Source organism: Melanerpes formicivorus, unplaced genomic scaffold (genome assembly GCF_026170545.1).
Source record: "Melanerpes formicivorus ecotype bairdi unplaced genomic scaffold, bMelFor1.0.p_v2 SCAF_87, whole genome shotgun sequence".
In the NCBI taxonomy this organism is placed as follows: Eukaryota; Metazoa; Chordata; class Aves; order Piciformes; family Picidae; genus Melanerpes; species Melanerpes formicivorus.
Window position 1 is genome coordinate 134,859 of NW_027142439.1, and position 23,128 is coordinate 157,986.

Consider the following 23,128-nt stretch of genomic DNA (forward strand, 5'->3'; position numbering starts at 1 on the left):
CAGCGGGAGCCAGCCCGAGGGTTCCGCCCGGCAGCCTTCCTTCCGCCCGGCAGCGGGAGCCAGCCCGAGCGTTCCGCCCGGCAGCCTTCCTTCCGCCCGGCAGCAGGAGCCAGCCCGAGCGTTCCGCACGGCAGCGTTCCGCACGGCAGCGGGAGCCAGCCCGAGCGTTCCGCACGGGAGCGTTCCGCACGGCAGCAGGAGCCAGCCCGAGCGTTCCGCCCGGCAGCTTTCCTTCCGCCCGGCAGCAGGAGCCAGCCCGAGCGTTCCGCCCGGCAGCGTTCCGCCCGGCAGCTTTCCTTCCGCCCGGCAGCGGGAGCCAGCCCGAGCGTTCCGCACGGGAGCGTTCCGCACGGCAGCAGGAGCCAGCCCGAGCGTTCCCCCGGGCATCCTTCCGCACGGCAGCAGGAGCCAGCCCGAGCGTTCCCCCCGGCATCCTTCCGCACGGCAGCAGGAGCCAGCCCGAGCGTCCCGCACGGCAGCGTTCCCCCCGGCAGCCTTCCTTCCCCCCGCCCCACTCGCCCCCAGCGGGGAACAGGAGGCAGCGGCGCCGCCCGCTCCTCTGCCGCAGCCACCCCGATTACAGGCAACCCTTTTTCTTGCAGGTTTTCACCTCGTGCCTGGAGTTACAGGCTCGTGAGACAGGTCTTGGGATGGCCCTTTTGAAGCCTTTAATGGCTACAGAAGATTCCCCAAGGATGTCAGTTTGGGCCACAAAAAAGTCACCTCTAATGGTTAAGTCTGCTGAGATGGTTCTCATTATTTCCATCATCGAATGCTCTGCACTCAGGACACCAATCCTGCTCCGGTGGGAGGATGCCTGCCCCTGCCCGTTTGCTAAGAGTTAGCTGTTTCTTGACATTTAAGAACCATTTAAAAGATTCAACAGACTGGAGTTCCCAAGAGAGAGTTTTTTTAGACTGCTGCCAACAGTACAGGTGAGGACAAACGAAACAGGCAGCAGCACCCCAACTGTATCTGACGAGCAACATCACCCCCTCTGATGGCCAATCCTTCATTTCAGAGTACAAGGTGCTTAAAAGAAACCTCAAAGTAACTTCCTTTGCAGTCAGCTACTTCAGGAGCTTCTCACCTTGACACAAAGCCTGTGGTACTGTAAGCATTGAACACAAAACCACTGCTCCCAGTCTGCAGCATGCTTTGTGGGCACAGCTGGCTCCTCAGCAGTGTCCTGATCACTGCCTTACCAAACCAACCTCCAGAGTTTGGCTGGCATTCAGTAACTAACTCTTCCTAACTCCACTGCATGTCTGAACTGTTAGTCAGTAAGAAAATGCAGACAAGTCTTACCAAGTCTTTATCTCCCTGTGTGGCTGGGGGTTTTTTGGCCTGTGGGGTTTGTTTTGCATGAGAGTTCAAGGGTAAGTCTGTGCAGCTGGCTAACACGTGGGCAGAAAAAGCTCACAGGGTACTGCAACTCCAAACCAACTGGTACTCATCAGCAACATTTTTCCAGCCGAGAAAAACAAATTATTGTGCAGCCAGAGGGTAGAAAACTGAACCTAGAAGTACAATTCTCACATTGCAAAGAGACATTCCTTCAAAGACCTACACCCCAAGCCGGGCCCTTTGTGTGCCAGAGAGCACTTCCACGTTCCTGCAAAGGACTTACAAGCCAAGCTTCCTTCACACATGTCCCATTTCTGTCCTGCCTACATCTTTAGAAGGGAAGCTTGACGTTAATCTCCAAACTGTCCTTTAGGAACTCCATGCCAGCACAACACAGGGGCAGGAAGTATGGCTTGGCATTACAGGCACGGGCGCAGGTAGCAGGGACAGCCGTGTGGTGGCAATATGTCACTGTTGTGACAGTGCACAGCTCTACAACCTCCCCAGCAGCACGATTTCAAGTGCTCTCACCATCTCCATCTAATGTACAAGGTCCCAACAACAGTAGGTCAGACCTGGTGGTCTGCCTGAGGAAGGTGGCCATGAAGACCCCTCCTGAAATACTCAAGGCTTGATTTTTCAGCTGGCAAACGACAACAGAAGGCAGCACGTGGTTTAATTGCCTGTTAAGCCAAAAGCTTCATCCCATTAGAGGTTAGGTGTTATCCACCACCTGCATCTTTGAGAAGTGTTGCAAAAAGAGAGCCAGCACACAAGTCAGGGTTCTTGGTACAGCGATCTTGAAGTGTTTCAGCTCACTAGAGATGCAGAGCTAATGCACTAACTGGGTACCACAGGCTCAGCAATTGTTCCTCCATTCAAGCCATTTACAACTCAATTTGTTGTCTCAAAACCTATTCACAAGGAAGCCTGCTCTGCCACATTCTGAAGGATTGCCCCAAGCCATTTAACTCCCCCATGCCATCTAAAGAGGATGTTTCAAGAAAATAACCACACAGAAGAAAAATAACATAGAAAATACAGCCACAGAGAAAAATCCCAGCTGAACTCTGCAATTGATCAAAAGTGACAGGGAAATGGAAAGCACATTTAACTTCCTGGCATTTAGAATGCTTTTTCCTTAGCCTAGGCTGTGAGAGTCATTTAAGGTGTTCAGAAGGAGACTTGCTGGGGTGCTTGGTGCCATGGGTTAGCTGTTTGGGTGGGTTGGATTGGTTGATGGGTTGGACACGATGATCTTGAAGGTCTCTTCCAACCTGGTTTGGTTTATTCTAATTTATTCTAATAAAGTAGGAGCTGTCAGTTTTATCTGGAGGAAAACACCAGGGAGCTAAGCTCAGACATGCATGTCTTCATGTCTCAGTTCACACCAACACATGTGCAGCTCCAGGGGGACAGCAGGTGTATGGCACTGCCCACAAACACCTCCTGCTCTGGCAGGGTACCTGCTGTATCACTGAGTGCTGATACACGGTATAGCTCCTGTTCATTTACCTTCCTGCAGGCTGCACAGTGTCCTACTGCTCTCATTGCTTCTGAGGAGCCTCACTGCAAGCACTTCAGTTAATTCCTAATCAAAAGACAGCAGGGCGGGGGAAGAACAAAGAGGGAGGAATGAGAGGAGGAACTTTGTGCAGTTTGTTTTCACAGCTGAGGAAAGCAGCATTAGCTCTCCTCAGAGTGGTTTAAGCTACGGTATGGCACTTCGTGTTCCTGCAAAGCCAGGAGCACAAAAGCCATGTCTCAGCTTAAAGGTCATCTGTTGATCTGCAACAAACTGCTTGCAGATGTTTGTCTATGGCCAGCTTAATGTGCCACAAGTCAGTGTTCATGCAGCGGCAGAGCTAGCAGCGTTAGTGGACATCAGGCCAGGAACAAGGTCTTTATGTCCACAATTAATTCACTCTTCAATCCAACCTAAGAGGGAAGATTGTTGACTGCTTTGTATTTAAGGACGAGATAGCTCCAAATGTGTACAGCTTAGTCCTCTAACACATACATTAAACTTCACGGGGGATTTGGGGAGAAGGGGAACAGTAATTTTGGTTTAACGTAACTGTTACCCAGTCAGGTAGCACCAAAAAGAAAGGAGGGGGGGAGCACAAATTAATTTTCCTTCTTGAATGACGTTCTGAATTTTGTCAAATGCTGCAAGCCAGCAGAAGGCAAAACCCCCTCCCGCCGGGCCGCGGCTGCTGGGCGAGTGCCTGGCTCAGGAGCTCTGCCACTGCTGCTGCGGCTCCCCTGTACAGAGGTCGTTATCGCAGGGTACTCAATACCTACAGAAACCCTTCTAGAAAAACAAACGTGGAAACCAAACGAAACCCCAACTGACCAGACCAGAGCGCTCTTTGGTTCTAATTCATAGATGCGGCTAAATCGCGCTCCATAAGCTTTAAACGCTGCCCATCGCTCGCAGGGGCTGAGGAAAAGCAAACGCCATTCGACCCCGGCCGCCCCCCGCGTCTGGTCCTCGCCGCCAGCACCGCGCCCGGCCGCGCTGAGCCCCACTGAGCTCCGCAGCACCGCGCCGAGCCCCGCAGCACCGCGCCCCGCAGCACCGCGCCCGGCCGCGCTGAGCCCCACTGAGCTCCGCAGCACCGCGCCGAGCCCCGCAGCTCCCCGCCCGGCCGCGCCGAGCCCCGGCGCCAGGCAGAGCCCTCCCAGCCGCCTCCGCCGGAGGCTGCGCGGCCGCCGCCAGGCCGCAGCGCTTCGGAGGCGGCAGGCGCCGCAGCCGGTACCGACGGGGCCCCCGAGGCCGTCTCCCCCACTCTAAGCCCCGCAGAGCCGGCCGCTGAGCGCTCCCCCGCCAGCCCGCTCGGAGCTGCCCGCCGCCGCCGCCCGGGCTGGCGCCTTCCCGGTACCCCGCGGGCACCACGCCGCCTCCCGCGGCCGCGCCTATATAGGGGCAGAGGCGGCGGGGCCCCCGCCCGGGCGCGGTGTGTGCTGTGTGGTGAGTGCTGTGTGGTGGCGGCGGGCGGGGCCGGGGCCGGGGCCTTGCTCTCTCCCTCGGCTGGCCGGGCGCAGCGGGGCGGCGCGGGCAGCGGCTCGGCTGGGTGCGCAGCCGGGGGCACGGCGGGCGGGCGGGAGCCGGGATGCCCCGCGGCGTGCGGGCACGGCGGGAGGGCCCCTGGGGAGGCTGCGGGCTGCGTGCGGCCATCAGGTAGAGGCGGCGGGCCGCGGGGGGTGTGGGGCTTGGCGGACTCCCTGCCCCTGCCGGCTTCCGCTAGCCGCCGCGCCAAGCGCCGGCCGCAGATGTGCTGCTCGGAACGGGGGGATGCTATGGGAACGGGGCACCGCGACTGCAGCCTGCGGGTTTCCTCTCCTCAGGAACTGCCCCTCGGCTTTGCCCGCCTCGCTGGGGCGATCCGGCTCCTAACGAGCATGTGAGCGCCCCGGCGCCGAGCACGTGTGGCAGCCAGCGTCCCTGCCCTGCCGCGCCGCCGCTGGTGGGATGCCGCCGCTGGGGGGATGCAGGCATCCCTGCCGCCCCGCTCCGCCGCTGGTGGGATGCCGGCGTCCCTGCCGCCCCGCTCCGCCGCTGGTGGGATGCCGGCGTCCCTGCCGCCCCGCTCCGCCGCTGGTGGGATGCCGGCGTCCCTGCCGCCCCGCTCCGCCGCTGGTGGGATGCCGGCGTCCCTGCCGCCCCGATCCGCCGCTGGTGGGATGCCGGCCTGCCGTGACCTTGGGACGCGGAGCTACGGCCTGCCCCGCCGGCTCCTGCGAGCCGCAGCTCTGTCGGGTGTATCCGCTTAGTGTTTGGGGGATGCATCGGCAGGGAGCAACATCTGCGTCTGCGGGAGGAGCACTCTGAGGAACCTGTTACACTAACTAATGCTTCCGTGTTTCCAGGTTTGAGGCTGGGATTCGCTTTGGAAGCAAAGAGAGCAGCTGTCCCACTGTATCTGCAAGCCTGTTTTAATGTGCCAGTGCTATTACAAATAGGAAAAAAATAGAAGGGAAGGTATGTACGTAACTAACACTGATGTCCTTCTGACTGAGTCTTACATCCTCGGACAGTGGTGGTGTGACCTTGCAGATCGGGAAACTAAGCTTCCTTTGCTCTTAAAACATCAGTATTTTTATAGGCATGCCTTTTTTCTTCTGCCCAGCCTTTCAGTGGGTATCTGTGGGTGATCTGACATGTGCTCCCTTTGGGGACTGGCACAAGTTGATAAGCACTTGGCACTGATGTGTAAACAGTGCACATTCTACTGAGGGCAGGCAGGCAGTTGTACTTCAGTAATGCCAGCCATTCAGAGCCTGTCTCACTGATCTGTTCTTTACCTCCTCTAAATGACAAGCAAAAGCACCAAGTGCTGTGTAAGCAGTAGTGAGGTATATAGCATGACTAAGTGTGACTTGGCCTTAGAGCCTCTGTTTTATGAGTAGCACCTCGTGTACGGTGCTGTCAGTGGTGAAACGGGGTCAGAGTGGCTGGAGAGCAGCCAGGCAGCAGCCAGAGTGGCTGAGAGCAGCCAGGGGTGCTGGTTGATAGCAGGCTGAACATGAGCCTGCAGTGTGCCCAGGCAGCCAGGAGGGCCAGTGGCATCCTGGCCTGCATCAGGAAGAGCGTGGCCAGCAGGAGCAGGGAGGTCATTCTGCCCCTGGACACTGCACTGGTTAGGCCACACCTTGAGTCCTGTGTCCAGTTCTGGGCCCCTCAGGTTAGGAAGGAGGTTGAGTTGCTGGAAGGTGTCCAGAGAAGGGCAACAAAGTTGGTGAGGGGCTTGGAACACAGCCCTGTGAGGAGAGGCTGAGGGAGCTGGGGTTGCTTAGCCTGGAGGAGACTCAGGGGAGACCTTCTTGCTCTCTGCACCTCCCTGAAGGGAGGTTGTAGCCAGGCAGAGGTTGGCCTCTTCTCCCAGGCAGCCAGCACCAGAACAAGAGGACACAGTCTCAGGCTGTGCCAGGGGAGGTTTAGGCTGGAGGTCAGGAGGAAGTTCTCCACAGAGAGAGTGATTGCCCATTGGGATGGGCTGCCTGGGGAGGTGGTGGAGTCACCATCCCTGGAGGTGTTCAGGAGGAGACTTGCTGGGGTGCTTGGTGCCATGGGTTAGTTGATTAGGTGGTGTTGGTTGATGGGTTGGACACGATGATCTTGAAGGTCTCTTCCAGTCTGGTCTGGTCTATTCTATTCTATTCTGGTCTATTCTATTCTATTCTATTCTATTCCTGTGATCCCAGTTTGGAAACAGTTTGTATTAGTGCCAATTGATTGCAAGGATGCTGGCTGCTTTCCAAGACTTCATTATGACAGGTTGGTCATGCAGAGCTCCTCAGTGACAGCACATTGCCTGCTTTTTGTTTGTTTGTGTTTAAAGCTTCAGGAATAATAACTTGTTTAGAGAGAGGCATCCTTGAGGCCTTGCTTGTATGTGAGCATTTGTGCTTGGAATGTGCAGACTGTTTGGCCACTGTGGTTCATACAGTGTGGGGTATTTACAATCCTTTCAGTGTAGCCTACTGGAAATTGTTTCACATTCATACCACCCCAAAATGTATGTTGGGAGTCAACAGGTTTCACAAGAGCCATTACAGTAGGTAGGAGAATAAAAAAGCATTCAGTTTGTTGCTGTCTTCTGCTTGCAGACAAGCTTAGCAGCCAGTGAGGGCCAGTTCATGGGGGTGTGCTTGTGTGGCTTTGAAGACCCAGGCAATTTCTGTGACAGCAGTGCCAGCCAAGTGTCTTGCTCAGCAGTGGGGTTCTGGAGCAGTGGGAGGTCTTTGGCTCAGTGATTTTACTCCAAATAAGCAGGCCTGGTTTAACTGCTTGCCCAGTGAAACTACCTTGCTGACTTCATTTGAGTGTTTCGTCTGAAAGTGTCACCTTTGTGTCTCTGTGCTCCAGCTGCCTCCCTGAGAGATGAGGTGGCATTCTTATGTATAATACACCGGGGTGTGTGGGATTTGAGCTGGGAACATGACAGCCAGACACACTCCTAGGTGTTCATGGCCATTCCCAGTCTACTCCTGTTTTCTGAGAGCTGTGTAGAAATAGCTCATGTGCCTGTGTCACCATGAGCACAGCTCTCACAGCTGCTGTTCAGCAGCAGCCATGCTCTGGTTTGCTTTATAGGTGGGACAGGGGAGGGAAATATTCCTGCCAGTTAGCCTTATACACCTGCTGGAGATTATGCTTCTCCAATGAATAGGGAGGTAGCACTCAGCACTGTTCCCTGGAGGTACTCTTTGCTTTTCTTTGAGAGATCCAGGGAGACCAGGAGCTGGAAAGCCCAAATCATTTGAAGCTCAGCAGTAATACTCCAGAGGACTTGGCTAATGCAGCCAAACTAACCGGTCAGAACACAAAGAGGCTGTGTCTCGGTCCTGGGGACAAGCATTTTCTGTCTCTAAATGGTTTAGAACAAGCTTAGTAATGGAAAATATTCCTGTGATGCTTCTGTCTGGCAGAATTGTTGTTACAAACTGCATGTGCTTCATGCCTCTCTCCCCTCAGGTGACCTGCAAGGAAACAGACTTCCCTCTGAAGTAACGGATAAAGCAGCGTGAAGCATGCGGATCAACTCTGCCCTGCAGGCTGCTATTGACCTCACAGCAGGAGCTGCAGGTAATGCAGGAGAAAACTCCATTGCAAAAGACATCTGAGGGACAGTTCTAGTACCTTTGACAAAATCAAAAGCAGCTTCCAGTTGCTATGAAGGGCCTCACCCTCTGTATTGCAAGGATGCAGAGGGGAAGCAGCAGATTGCAGCCAGTGTCCCAACTGCAGCACTATCACTTCTCCCTGGGGAAACCCCTGCCACGCAGTGAAGGTGTGCTCTTATCTCACACCACCAAGTTCCCAGAAGGAGGTTGAAGTTTTGGTGTTAGCTCTCATGCTTACATGAGTGTCAGGATCAGTCACAATGAGCTCAAGACAGTGCAGGAGTGATGTGAGGTGTTGCCGTTGTCGCCAAAGCTCTAACTGAAACGGGCAAGAGGCTGGCTGAAAGGTCCCTGGCTCGGGCAACATCCTGGTGTGAATCCTTAAGAGCTGGGAAGCTCAGTGGCAGGATTGATGGTGGTAAATTCACTGGACTAACCTCCACTTCACTCTAGTCTGTGCTATGAAGTTTTCCTGGACCAGTTGTGAGTCACAAATATGGAAAGAGTTACCTTCTCACTGCCAGCGCCATGCAGGTGGTGTCTGTGGCTGAGGGATTCATTGTTTCACTCCAGCAGGGAATTGATTACTTTTGTTTCACATTTATGAGTGGACAGAGTTGCTAAAGGACAGGTGGAAGGAAAGGTTTGTCTCATGTAGTGCTGTAACCAGTTTAAACAAGGTACAGTGGCTGTTACAGTCAGCCCTTTTCTGATGGTGTTAGTGCTGTGGGTATGGCAGTGCTGGTTTCTGGGTGACCTCTGTCTCTGCACTGCCTGGCAAGTGCATTAGATGAGGCAGACAGCTAGTGCCTCCAAGAGACTTGCAGTCTGGTTTTGCTTTCCTCTCTACAGCCTTGGCTAGCTGATAAGTAAGGACATACAGGAAGGAGGACATTCTGAGCAAGCCATTTAGCAGCCTGTGGGTCACAGTCCTTCCCTTGGGATCTGAGCAACCTTTAATCACTGCTTTGATTAAGTAGGACTTCCCCCCCGCCCCATTTTCATGTTATTAGGAGGACATCTGCCCACACCTTCAAGCAGGGTTGACTTTCTTGTGGTTTTTTAACCCTGTGTTTGTGGTGTGTGTGGGGTTCAGACTCTGTACTGCTGGCTGGAGGATTATTTTCCTTCACTAGTTTGTGCTTTAACTGGATTCTTGGTCTTTACTCTGGGGCTTGCAAAGTTCATTGCTGCAATTCACTGAGCTCCTTGTGCCACCTCCAAGGGCAGTGTGAGGAGAGCCCTTTCTCTCTTTGGAATGGCCCAGCCTCTCACTCTTGCATTACCAAGGCCATTTTGGGCTTTCCTGAGCTTCTTCCAACAGCCCTTACTGTACTACACCTCGAGGTTTTAGTTCTGCCTTTACCCTGGAACCTGCCACTTGTGCTGTTGCTTCATAGCTACCTGACTTGCCTGCAAGTAGCATTGTCTGAGCCTTTCCAGCTCTGCTTTTGATCTGAGCCTTACATGGATGTTCCTGGTCTGAGCCAGCCACTGCTTTGCTGGCTTAGCCTTCTCACAGCAAGAAGCTCTTCGTGTTTCCCTGCATGATTTGCTCTGAAGCTTCTAATGATCCATCTGCTTGAGAGTGAGGTTTTATAGGAGATGGGATCTTGAGTTCCTCTTAAAGGCCTCAAGGAACTCTTGAGGAACAACAACATCAACACAAATCTGCTTGCAAGGAGTAAAACCAACTGAAAATCACCCCAGCTAACCAAACACTTACTGCCTCTTCTATTTCACACTTAGAACAAACATAACTGAGCTGAACTGGATTCAAACTCTTGTTTCACTTGCAGTTTCTTTACATTATCTGCATTTACAGGTAATAATTGCAGTGTCATAGCTGAACAATACCTTGTTAACTTACATGTCAGCTCTGCTCTGCTGAAAGAGGGAGGGGGTGGGAGGTGGTGGAGTCACCATCGCTGGAGGTGCTCAGGAGGAGACTTGCTGGGGTGCTTGGTGCCATGGGTTAGTTGTTTAGGTGGTGTTGGATTGGTTGATGGGTTGGACACGATGATCTTGAAGGTCTCTTCCAACCTGGTTTATTCCATTCCATTCCATTCTATCCCAGGCTTCCTGCCAGGTTCTGTCTTCTACCAGACTGCTGTCAGGGTACCCTGGTGTTTCTTACTGGCAAGGTGTAACAGAAGGTCTGTCAGCAGACTCCTGCATTGAGTTAGCTCTTGTGGAAAACACTGCTCTGTGGGCAAAAGGCTTATTGATGACACTGAGGGAAATAACTCACAAGTTTTCAGGGTATTGGCCTTGCAGTTCAGCTTAGAACAGATAACATGTTGAGAAACTTTGCTCTTTTGCCCTTTTCCAGCTTGTCCTGGACGCTTTCTCACAGCATGTGGGGATCAATGCAAACAAGAATCACCTGAGTTTTGAAACAAAGAGCAGCAGACTTTTGTTATCAGTCTGTAAGGCATCAGCAGTTTCAGCACTCTCAGCAGCATTCTTCTTGTCCTGAAAGAATCTTTGTCTAAAATCAGATTGCTTCTGAGCCCCTGCACTGTTGCTTAACTCATTAACACAAGTGGCTTGGCTGCAGAGCAGTGCCTCCAATTCAGCATCCATTTATGTGCTTGAGCCTCTTCATTTCCTGAGGTAAAGAAATGTTCAATGAGAATAGTACCATAGTATCACAGTATCAGTCAGGGCTGGAAGGGACCACAAGGATCAGCCAGTTCCAACCCCCCTGCCATGGGCAGGGACACCCCACACTACATCAGCCTGGCCACAGCCTCATCCAGCCTGGGCTTAAACACCTCCAGGGACAGGGCCCCAACCACCTCCCTGCACAACCCATTCCAGGGCTTCACCACTCTCATGGGGAAGAACTTCCTCCTCCCCTCCAGCCTCAATCTCCCCACCTCCAGCTTCATTCCATTCCCCCTAGTCCTAGCACTGCCTGAGATCCTGAGCAGTCCCTCCCCAGCCTTCCTGTAGCCCCCTTCAGATCCTGGAAGGCCACAATGAGGTCACCTGGGAGCCTTCTCTTCTCCAGACTGAACAGCCCCAACTCCTTCAGTCTGTCCTCACAGCAGAGCAGCTCCAGCCCTCTGCTCATCCTCCTGGCTCTTCTCTGGACACCTTCCAGCACCTCCAGATCCCTCCTGGAATAGGGGCTCCAGAACTGGAGGCAGTACTCCGGGTGTGGTCTCCCCAGAGCTGAGCAGAGCGGGAGGATCACCTCCCTTGAAAGCTGTGGCTGCACTGGTGCCCGACTTTTTCCCTTTAGGCAACCAAATTCCCCTGACAGTTGATGCCTTTGTGCTCAAATCCAGGCACTGATGTCTGTGTGGGCTGCCTAACAGCCTTCTTTTCAGGGAAGTGTTTCAGTTGTGATCACCTTGGCCGCCCTCTTAACTGCCGCTGCTTGCTCAGGTGGGACAGCATGTGTGGTGACCGGGCAGCCCTTTGACACTGCCAAGGTGAAGATGCAGACCTTCCCAGAGCTGTACAAAGGCATCGTTGACTGCTTCGTGCAAACCTACAAGCAGGTGGGGCTGCGAGGCTTCTACAAGGGGACCACGCCGGCGCTGGCAGCCAACATCGCCGAGAACTCCGTTCTCTTCATGTGCTACGGCTTTTGCCAGCAGCTTGTGAGGAGGATCGCTGGAGTAGACAGGAAGACAAAGCTCAGGTGAGTGACAGAAACCTCTCTTTTCAAACCTGTGATTTCCCTCTGTGCCAAAGTCTGTTAGCCTTGTTCAGCTCAGTTTGACTTCCCCAGTAGGTGACTGCAGGAGCTTTGCTTTGGGACACACAGGGTCAGTGCCTTTGGAGCAGAAGCAACGTTGTAAGAGCAGAAGACTCTTGCTGGGGTGATGTGTGACCAAAACTCCCCCACTGACAAAAATACTGAGATGAGAGGGAGCTTGAAGAGCATTCGAGGCTCATCACTGCTGCAGTGAAGTTCAGTGTGTTAAAGACCAAAGCCTCAACAGTGTCTCTGCCTGAATGTTTGTGTCCTGAGTTCAACTGGGAAGTGCAGGAGAGATCTGAGTTCTGGCTGCAGCCAGTCACTTGTGGACACGTGCCAGAATTCTTTAGGCTGACAGCATCTGGGGTGGGTGTCTCTCCCGAAGGAGCAATGCCCTTGGTCACCTCCCAGGGCACAGCTAGAAGGCACCTCTTCTGTGTCTTCTTCCTCTACTTCTGCAGGGTGTAACCTTTGTGTCTTGCTCACAGCTCAGTGACTGCAGGGCTCAGGCACACACTCTGTATTTACTTCTGCCTCACTCTGGCTTGAGCTTGGGCAGCTTGCATTCCAGATGCCTGGATGCCAAGCTTTGTGTGCTCCAAGAGGGTCATGCAGTCAGTGGTGCCACTTCTTCCTCACTGCATGCCACTCAGTTGCTGCTTTGCAGGCAGTCACTGCTTCCTGCTGCTTTGGCACCCTCCTCACTGCCACATCTGACTCTGTTACAAGCTTTGGTTTGTGCAGCAACTTTAGGTCCATGGTGCTTGGGTAAGGTGAAAAGCTGTAGCTTTGATCTCTGATACTGTAGATATATCACACTGCTGGGGATAGGGAAGAGGTCTCCATTGTGGGGCAAGAATCTCTGTGCAGCAGCAAGCCTGGGCTGTGCTGACTGCCAAGTGCTGAGAGGAGAAGCTCCACTCGTTCTGTGCTCCTCTCCAACCCAGCAGCGTCCACAGGTGCCTGGCTGAAGTGCATCATAAAGCAGCATGAGCCTGAACTACCAGCCTGTGAGTCCTGGCAGTCCAGAGTCTGGGATGTGTGTGGAATCACAGCAGAGTAAGGCCCAGCTCTGGAGTGCTGGGAGTCAGTGCAGGCTATGATGCTGCTCCCTTCAGGGTGTGAGTGCCAGCTGTCTGTGCTATCCCCACTCCAGGTGGCTGCAGCATGGCAGCCCATCCATACAGACATTGCAGGGGTGCATCCTGCCCTGCTTTCAGAGCTCTTGCAACTTCCACTGAAAACTTGTGCACATACTGGTAAGGTGAGCTTGAACCCTCTGGCAGCCAGGAGGTGATGATTGCTTCTGGACTCTGAGGAAGTCACTAGTGCCCAAAAGCTGTCTGGTAAAACAGGCCTGTGAAAAGCTTTAGAAGAGCCAAGAAGGGGAAGACTTGGCAGTGTTCACCCAGCTGCAGACCCTGTAGTCTGGCAAGGAGAGCAGAGGTTGCCATGTGTTTTCTTGGGGGTCCAAGAGATGTGTTTAAGTCACTTGAAGAGGGGAGGAGCCAGGATCTTCACAGCCCCAGCTGGAGTAGCTCTCTGCCCTTTTCCCTTCAGACTCTTGCCCCCAAGGCTCTCTGTCAGTGTTTCTTGATGATCTTTAGAGCACACAGCCAAGGACTTGCTTGCTCTTGCAGTGCTTCCACTGCACTGAAGGTCAATGCCCAAATACCTCCTGCAGCTTCTCTCTTGCAGTGACCTGCAGAACGCTGCTGCGGGCTCCTTCGCCTCGGCCTTTGCCACCCTGGTGCTCTGCCCCACGGAGCTGGTGAAGTGCCGGCTGCAGGCCATGCACGAGATGCAGCTCTCAGGGAAGGTAGTCCAGGGACACAGGTAAGTATCACCCTGCCCAGCTCCTCTGAAATGCCCTTGGGTGTCTTCAGTAGCTTTAATTCTGTGTTGGCTCAGTCTCATGCTTGCAGTGCACTGGCAGCCAGAGGAGAGTTGTGGCTGGGAGGGTTGCAGGTGCTCACAGAACAGACCAGGTTGGAAGAGACCTTCAAGATCATTGTGTTCAGCCTCTCACCCAACACCATCTGATCAACTAAACCATGGCACCAAGTGCCTCAGCCAGGCTCTCCCTAAACACCTCCAGGGACGGTGACTCCACCACCTCCCTGGGCAGCACATCCTAATGGCCAATCTCTCTTGCTGGAAAGAACTACTTCCTAACATCCAGCCTCAAAATCCCCTGGCACAGCTTGAGACTGTGTCCTCTTGTTCTGGTGCTGCTTGCCTGGGAGAAGAGACCAACCCCCACCTGGCTACAACCTCCCTTCAGGGAGTTGTAGAGAGCAAGAAGGTCTCCCCTGAGCCTTCTCTTCTGCAGGCTAAGCAACCCCAGCTCCCTCAGCCTCTCCTCACAGGGCTGTGCTCCAGACCCCTCCCCAGCTTTGTTGCCCTTCTCTGGACACCTTCCAGCAGCTCAACATCTTTCCTAACCTGAGGGGCCCAGAACTGGACACAGGACTCAAGGTGGGGCCTGAGCAGTGCTGAGCACAGGGCAGAATGAATTCCCTGCTCCTGCTGGCCACACTGTTCCTGCTGCAGGCCAGACTGCCATTGGCCTTCCTGGCCCCCTGGCCCCACTGCTGGCTCCTGTTCAGCCTGCCATCAACCAGCAAAGCTGGATGCCAGTGAAGGGCTCTCAGCAGGGTCTTGCTCCCCTTGAATTCTGGCACCTACCCCCCGGCTCTCACCCTCCCTTGCTGCTGCAGGTGCTTGTTGCTCTGTAGCCTTCTCAGGCTCTGGCTGTTAAAGCTCACTAACTGTCTGACCCTCTCTCCCAGCACAGTTTGGTCAGTAGTGAAGGCTGTGCTCCAGCAGGATGGGCCCCTGGGCTTCTACCGAGGCTGGTCCAGCACCCTGCTGCGGGAGGTCCCAGGCTACTTCTTCTTCTTCGGGGGCTATGAGCTGAGCCGCAGCTTCTTCGCCTCTGGGAGGCCCAAAGATGAACTGGGTATGGTGCTGCTTTTCCCTGGGGGACTGAGCATGCTCTTGTGTGCAGTGTAAGGGGAGAGAGGGAGGGGTATCCTCCCTGGAGGTACACAGCAGGGGTGAAACACAAGCCCAAGGAAGGAAAGCAGGCCCCACCAAACCTGGGAGCCTGCACTGTGTGTTTGTAGCAATGCAGCACTGAAGGGGCCACCTGCCCAGGGAGCAAGGTGTGGTGTAAGTGGGGAATAAGTACAGTGAGCTACACAACTACTGAAAGAGTGGGGACCCTACACACCTCTGAGCTATTCCATTTCAGCTGCCAGTCAGAGCAATTTTGCAGTCTTCAGCTGCAGTCATCCTGAAGAGCATAAAATCAATGAACTGTTAGGGCTGGAAGGGAGCTCAAGGATCAGCCAGTTCCAACCCCCCTGCCATGGGCAGGGACACCTCACACCACAGCAGGTTGCTCACAGCCACAGCCAGCCTGGCTGCAACCACCTCCAGGGATGAGGCTTCCACCACCAACCTGGGCAGCCTGTGCCAGGCTCTCACCACCCTCATGGGACACAACTTCTTCCTCACATCCAATCTCAATCTCCCCACTTCTAGCTTTGCTCCATTCCCCCCAGTCCTACCACTCCCTGACACCCTCAGAAGTCCCTCCCCAGCTTTCTTGTAGCTCCCTTCAGATACCAGAAGGCTACCATAAAGTTTCCTCACAGCCTTCTCTTCTGCAGACTGAACAGCCCCAACTCCCTCAGTCTGTCCTCACAGCAGAGGTGCTCCAGCCCTCTGCTCATCCTCCTGGCCCTTCCCTGGACATGCTCCAGCACCTCCAGCTCCTTTGTGTAACAGGGGCTCCAGAACAGGAGACAGTGCTCCAGGTGTGGTCTCACCAGAGCAGAGAGTGAGAGAATCACCTCCCTGAGGCTGCTGGCTGTGGTGATTGGCATGTTCAAGTGTACACTGGCATGCAGGCCAGGCCTTAGCTGTAAATTTATGACAGTCAGAGTACACTGAGATGGAAAATGATTCTGATCTCATTTTTTCCATGTCTAAAGATTGCTCAGCTGCTGTTGAAAGCCTGAACAGGAATATTCCCTCTTGCTGGGAGTTAGCATTGCAGCTGCATGCATGTTGTCCTCTGTTGTTGCAAAAGGCTTACAAACAGCTGGTCTGAGGCACAAGCAGGCTGCACCATGCAAAAGGACTGATGAGAATGTAACTGGACCAAGCAACTCTGTCCAGGTGATCAGTGACACTGATGTGCCTCTGCACCCTTGCACAATTAGTCCTGGGAGGCAAAACTGAACTGCAAGTGGTGCTTAGCATGGCCAGTAATCAGAGACACTCCTTAGAACCTTTGAGCTTCTGCTTTGACTTGCAGCTGACTCCTAGGGGGAGGAGAAGCTGCTCTCCTGCAGTGTAAGTTGACAGGCTGTTTGTGCTGGTGTGTATGAAAGTTTTTCTTACCCTTAGGTCCCCTTCCTTTGCTGCTGAGTGGAGGCTTTGGGGGCAGCTGCCTGTGGCTCGCTGTGTATCCTGTGGACTGTGTCAAGTCTCGCATTCAGGTTCTCTCCATGGCTGGCAAGCAGACAGGCTTCATGGGAACGTTTGCAACTGTGGTGAGAACTGAAGGTGAGCATGCAGCTGATCAGCTTAGATGTAGGGCTGCAGAGGCAGAGCTGCACCCTCCCATACCACACATGGCTTAAATCTAGTCCACCAACCCTGTTAGAGACAGGCAGTATTTCTAACAAACAGAGATGGATGCACTGTGTAGGCTGAAAACCTTGGGATCTAGGACCTGAGACCTACTGTGTCTGCAAGGCCTTGGTTCAGGAGACAATTCACTACAGGCTAACAGCAGCTCAGTCTGTATTAAAAGCAAGTGAAGGAGGGAGCTCCATTGCCCATGACTAGATCTCTCTACGTAACTTGAGGGAAATGGTTAAGTTCAGACTTCTCCCCCCCTGCTCCCTTCTGAAGTTCATCTGTGGCTCCAGAGCTGTTTGGTAAATCAATGCTATCAAGCCTGGTAGCTGGAGAATTTATCCCAGCAGCTCCTCTCTGGAAAAGCACTACAAATCCTGGCCCTGTTGCTAGGGCAGGCACTCACCAGAGCAGGAGTCTGACTCGAGACAGAACAACAGAGCTGTGTGTCCCCTTGGCACCTCTCACACAGCTCTGTGAGCTGTATCCTCAGGTGACCAAGGTAGCCCTTGGGAGGCCTTATCAGCCTTGAGATAAGCTCCCAGGGTGTGCACTGAAGTGGCTGAACTCCAGTTACAGCTCCAGACACCCCTGTGTCAGTGCCCAGGAACGCTGCAGTGGCAGCTACGCAGCCAGTGCTGCTCTCTGTGGCTGCCCCTTGAAGCAGCAGCATTACTCCAGTATCACCCCAAGGCACAGGCACCCTGGCTGGTGCAGGTAGGCCATGAGTGAGTAACTGGCTGTGGTTGTGCTTCCAGGTGTACTTGCCTTGTACTCAGGACTGAAGCCCACCATGATCCGTGCGTTCCTGGCCAACGGGGCCCTGTTCCTCGCCTACGAGTACAGCCGCAAGCTTCTGATCAAGCAGATCGACTCTTACTGAGCCTTACTGATCCCTTCTGAGACTCAGAGCAAGAGGTTAAGAGTCCTTCAACTGAAAATCAAAAGCTTGTAGATCACATCATGGTCTGAGCAGGGCCCACTTAGTGCCCTGCTTTTAGGCCCTGAACTCCCGTCCCAGGCTCTCTCTCTTGAGCTCAGGTGCCGCGGTGCCTGCTGCCTGCACAGGAGCAGCAGCACTAGCTCCAGCTTGCAGATTCTGCCCTAGGGACATGTCAGAAGTGTATTTGCTTGGCCTGCAGTGGTGCTAAAGGGACTTGTGCTGACCTGGTGGGTTTAAGGCAAGGTGCAGCAGTAGGCTGCCACCTGAGCTAAAGCACTCCTAAAGCCTGTGCTGTGGGGAGCAGCTTTCCCCTTTGCTGCTGGCAAGCGTCTGACTCAGTACACCAGTCCTGGCTCCTCTTGCTGAGTATGGCTGGCACAGCCCTCAGCTAGGCCCATGCCCTTCTCCAGCTTCCTCCTGCTCCTGTAACTTTCCAAGGTCATGGCAGCTGCTCTGTGGTGTGCTCTGTCCCAGCCAGTGGGCACACACAAGCAGCCTGAAACGTGCCTGCAGCCGAGAGTGACTTGGTTTGAGGCCATGCAGCGTTTTACTGCTTTCTGAGTTCTTTGCAGGAGTGCTGGAGCAGCCCCAGCGCCACTGAGTGAGACACTTGACAGAGGGAGGTTGCTGGAAATAGCTGCTGGCTCCAAGTATAGCATTGTAGCTGTTCAGGCCTCTGTCTGGGTCACCCTGACACAGAGGAGTGCTTGAAGGACAGGGAGATGAAGAGCAGAAAGCCAGAACCAAGACCTTAAGGACAGCTGACACCTTGAGCTCTACCCTCTGGACTCCTGCCACTAGCTGTGTCTGCAGCCCCATGGGAAAAGCTCCTTAACCAGATAGTGTGTGTCTTCTCAGGCCTGGAGGTTGTGCCTGCTTGTTCACATTACCTGATTGAACACACTTAGTGCTACCTAGAGTGATACAGTCACCTACTGCAGGTGCCCCTTTCCATTCTTGAAGCAGGATGTTGTTTAGACAGCCCTGCTTCTCCCTGTGAGAAGCAGCCACTGCACATCCTCAGAGGAGACCAAGCAGGTCTCAGAGCAATGCAATTCACCACTCCAGGCCTGGAGCTGTTGAGGGGAATGCTGCCCAAGTGCTGTGGCAACCTACCTTGGAGGGCACTGACAGCTCTTAAACCCAGCACAGTCAGAGCTAAACAGCTAGGAGTAGCTTGTCACAGCTTCCCAGTAACTGGCACCAGTCACAGCTGGGACTGCTGAGCTCTGCCTGTTACAGCTTCCCTGGCTGCTCCTCCAACAGCAAAAGCCTTAGGCAGAGATGAAAGCAGCTCAGTACTTGCTGCCTCTGGCAGGGCAGCCATGGCTGTTCCACTGCATTGTTACAGCTCTGTGATGGAAAGCAGTTGCTGCATCTTGCCTCCCAGCCATGCTGTGTAGCAAGGACTGCTCCTTCCCCTTCCCTACAGCCAGCAGAGGCAATCAAACCCCAGGGCACAGCTGGAGGAATGCTCATTGACTCCTGCACCACTTCACCTTGGTTGACCAGTAGCCTAGAGGCAGTAATCCTGTGCACCAGTGGTACTTCCAAAGGAATGTATAGCAAACAGCTGCCTGATTCAGGGAGGAGGGAAAGGCTTTGAGCTGTTAGACTTCCCCTTCTTTTGAGGAGTGTCCAGCCACAAGGAGGGAGTATATTTGTATGTGTTTAACAGTTATGACCAGATGAAGACTGACTCCACAGCAGTGGACTACTTCAATCTATTTCTTAGATTTGCCATTGCTTTCATTTTTCAAAGCTCCTGGTTGCAGTTTTTAACAGTTGAAGCTTCAGGAGAAGCAGGATATGTGGAACTGACCCTACAGGGAGAAGCTGCTGGCTGAACTAGCTGGGCAGTGCAGTTGGTGTAAGCAGTGCTTTCGCCACCCACAGCTGCCCAAGCTGTAGCCATGTCTCAGGTGTTCAGCTAAGGACTTCATGATGTTGGGACAGGAATTCATGGGAATAAAGTTCAATTTGACTGACTGAGTGCCTGACTTGTTTGTGCAAAGACAGCAAGTGTCTCCAGAGCTGAAGGAAGAGGCCTTTAGCAGTCAGTGGCTGTCTGAAGCTCTCAAAGCTAAAGGGAAAGTGCCACCAGGCTGTGACAGACCTGGAGGTTTCCCATCCTCTGCTAGGGGAAAGGCTAAAATCTAGGGCCTGGAGCTTTGCCAGTATCAAAGGCAGTTCTAATATTAGGGCTCAAGTTGCAGGCTTCTGGAGTGTTGATTACTGTGCTGTAAGGTTCTGGCAGGAGTGCAGCACAGGTCACTTAAGGTCTACATACATAAAAGGTGAGTGTCCACTACCCTAGAGCCAGAGCAGGCCACTGCTGCAAGGAGGTTAAGGGCCTGGATCTTTGAGCACTAGTGCTTATGTGCAAGGGAAATGTAATGCCTCCCTCACAGCTATTTCTTTACTCATTCCTACCTGTACATTGGCTTTTAACTGCAAGCTTCAGCTAGAAAAGTCTGACTTCTGCTCTTGGAGCCTCTGCTGCTATACAAGGAGATTCTTACTCTGCACACAGGAAGACAGTTCACCCTAACTGCCCTGCAGGCTAGAAGAGAGGGCATGCAAGGACACTGCTATCCAATTGCCTGGGCTAAGCCAAGAGGAACTGTCATCCTCCCCTTGAGCTGCGGTGGAACAGCCTCCTGCAGCAGTGCCTGGAAGCCCTCCTCTGCCTTCCTGCTCCATCGCCCTCTAGTGCTGCAGCCATGGTCTCACTCCTGGGCACAGGCTGTTCCTTTTCTCAAGCCAGTCTGGGAGCAGCAGAAACAGGAGGTGGCACTCCTTAAGCTTGAGGAGAAGCTTACCATGTTCACGTGCAGTAACATGTGGATTTCCTCTTCCCCAGCACAAGGCAGGCAGCAACACAATGGAACGAGTCAGGCAGAGGGCTGCAGGAATGTGTGATGGAGAAAGCCAGACTGGCTCACTTGTAACAAAGCTGAAGAGATCCTAACTGCTGTACACAGCTGCTTCCTTCAAGGGAGAGGAGAGAGCCAGGCTCTTCAGAGGGGCACACAGGGGCAGGACAAGTTGCAACACAGCCTGAACCATGGAAAACTCCACCCTGGAAGAAAGTACTTAGAAGATTAAGACTCCTATGAAATCCTTGTCCTTGGAGATCTACCAAACTGAACTAGGCTGTGAGTCTGCTCAAGCTGGGCCTGTTGTGCACAGGAATTGGGACTACATAACCTGCAGCTACTTCCACTCACACTCTCCAAGGGGCCCTGGCTCACTCTCCTAAACCTGGAGCTGCAGTCATTGGCACACTTGGGCCATTCAAGATGGGTTTCAACCTCCACACTTGGCATAGTGCTGACAGCTAACCTTCAGCTCTGTGGGAGCTCACAGCAGCCCAGCTCCTGAATACCAGATGTGAGGCTCAGCAAGGCTCTGGGCAGCCTGATCTAGTTGATGACACCCCTGCTTATAGAATAGAATAGAATAAACCAGGTTGGAAGAGACCTTCAAGATCATCGTGTCCAACCTATCATCCAACACCACCTAATCAACTAACCCATGGCACCAAGCACCCCAGCAAGTCTCCTCCTGAACACCTCCAGTGACGGCGACTCCACCACCTCCCCAGGCAGCCCATTCCAATGGGCAATCACTCTCTCTGTGTAAAACTTCCTCCTGACCTCCAGCCTGAACTTCCCCTGGCGCAGCCTGAGACTGTGTCCTCTTGTTCTGGTGCTGGTTGCCTGGGAGAAGAGACCAACCTCTGCCTGTTTACAACCCCCCTTCAGGTAGTTGTAGAGAGCAATAAGGTCATCCCTGAGTCTCCTCCTCTCCAGGCTAAGCAGCCCCAGCTCCCTCAGCCTCTCCTCACAGGGCTGTGTTCCAAGCCCCTCACTAACTTCGTTGCCCTTCTCTGGACTCGCTCCAGCAGCTCAACCTCCTTCCTAACCTGAGGGGCCCAGAACTGGACACAGTACTCGAGGTGTGGCCTAACCAGTGCAGTGTACAGGGGCAGAATGACCTCCCTGCTCCTGCTGGCCACACTGTTCCTGATGCAGGCCAGGATGCCATTGGCCCTCTTGGCTGCCTGGGCACACTGCAGGCTCATGTTCATCCTACCATCAACCAGCACCCCCAGGTCCCTCTCTGCCTGGCTGCTCTCCAGCCACTCTGACCCCAGCCTGTAGCACTGCATGGGGTTGCTGTGGCCAATGTGCAGCACCTGGCACTTGGATGTGTTCAATCTCCTGCCCTTGGCCTCTGCCCATCTGTCCAGCCTGTCCAGGTCCCTCTGCAGAGCCTCTCTACCCTCTAGCAGATCAACTCCTGTCCCCAGCTTGGTGTCATCAGCAAATTTACTGATGATGGACTCAATGCCCTCATCCAGATCATCAATAAAGATTATTACAGAGGTGGGGCTGGACTAGACCTTTGGAAGTCCCTTCCAACCCTAGACCATTCTGTGATTCTAGATGTTTAGTTACACACTCATAGCACAGCCTCTCTCCACAGGTGTGCTACACACACCACCCTCAGGCACCTGACAGTTAGATCTGCCTTCATTAGTTAGTAGCTATGGAGAGCTGAATCAGCCTTCTGTTCCTGGTTCCTAGTAATAAAGACTAAAAACCCCTAAAGCAGCAATAGAATCATTTAGGTTGGAAAAGCCCCTTAGAACCAGGTCCAGCTGTTAACCTAGCTTTGCCAAGTCCTACTAAACCACACATCCACACACTTCAAATACCTCCAGTAATGGTGAAGCCACCACCTACCTGGCAAACCTGTGCCAGTACCTCACAACCCCTCTGGTGAGCTAACTTCTTAACATCCCATCAGACAATCAGAGGCCATTGCCACCTGTCCTGTTGCTTATTACTTGGAAGAAGAGACTGAACCCACCTCATCACCACCTCTGTTCAGGGAGTGGTAGAGCACAGTAAGATCTCCCTTTAGCCTGGGGCAAAGGAGGCTGATCAGCCCCAGCTCACTCAGCTGCTCATCATAAGACTTGTGCTCTACACCCCTCATCAGCTGTCACCCTTCTTTGGACACCAGCACCTCAGCATCCCTGTAGTGAGGGGCCCAAAACTGAGTCAAGATGCAGCCTCTCCCATCCTGCAGCACAGGAGAACGATTGCTTCCCCAGCTCTGCTGCCCACACTGCTTCTCTACAAGTCACAGTGCTATTAGCCTTCAAGAGCCAAGCAGCTAACCTCAACACATGTTGCACATCAGGGAAGGCTTGAGCAGTCTCCACAGAAGAGCTGACCTGCAGAGCAAGCAGGATAAGCATTGTCTGCATTACAGATCTTAGTACAGCTCAAGAGGGACCAGTGAGCACTTGCAGTGTAAGCTCAAAGGAGCAAGAGCACAAGTCAAACCCATCACACCCAAGGGTTAAGGCAAGTCTGGCTAGCTGGTCCCAGGCATTCAGCATGCTCACAAGCTAGTGTGCCACCTCAGCTCGTTGCAGGGAGGTGCAGCAGTGGGGAAGCATCTCTGCAGTCCCCAGCCCCCAGCCAGGTTAAGTGCTGCTCAAAACATCATGGACTTCTGATGAGCTGTGGTTCAGTACCAAGCCTTCTGCTCAAGAAGCATTAATCTGCCTGTGCCAGATAGAGCTTCCTGATTGCCACGTTCTACTCACCTGTGGCAAGAGCTGATGCTGAAGGCAGGTGTCTCATTCCTCCAGCAGACTGCTGGTCCCCAACCCCCATCAGGTGAAAGCTCTTGCTTACAGACAGCTGTTTTTACTGAAGGGATCACCTGTATGTAGGGAGAGCTGAGCTCCAAGTGGTCCAGCCAGCTCACTGACATGGTGTGAGTCAGCTGGCAGTAAGAACTCCTCAGTGTTATTGCTC

At 53.6% G+C, this 23,128-nt stretch overlaps 1 protein-coding gene across 3 annotated transcripts; it reads left to right on the plus strand.

The window, feature by feature from the left end:
- The first annotated feature begins 4,081 nt into the window (after positions 1-4,081).
- On the plus strand, positions 4,082-19,277 carry SLC25A15 (solute carrier family 25 member 15). 3 transcript variants are annotated; one of them, XM_068165311.1, is made up of 8 exons: positions 4,082-4,321; positions 5,221-5,332; positions 7,829-7,939; positions 11,374-11,632; positions 13,391-13,528; positions 14,485-14,654; positions 16,112-16,270; positions 17,104-19,277. In XM_068165311.1, the coding sequence occupies exons 3-8, from the start codon at positions 7,885-7,887 to the stop codon at positions 17,226-17,228; spliced, it is 906 nt and encodes a 301-aa protein (XP_068021412.1). In that variant the 5' UTR covers positions 4,082-4,321; positions 5,221-5,332; positions 7,829-7,884; the 3' UTR covers positions 17,229-19,277. The 3 variants fall into 3 exon arrangements, with proteins under 3 accessions (XP_068021412.1, XP_068021414.1, XP_068021413.1); XM_068165312.1 differs by lacking the exon at positions 4,082-4,321 and adding an exon at positions 4,361-4,424; XM_068165313.1 differs by lacking the exon at positions 13,391-13,528 and having other exon boundaries at positions 4,084-4,321.
- Positions 19,278-23,128: the final 3,851 nt, after the last annotated feature.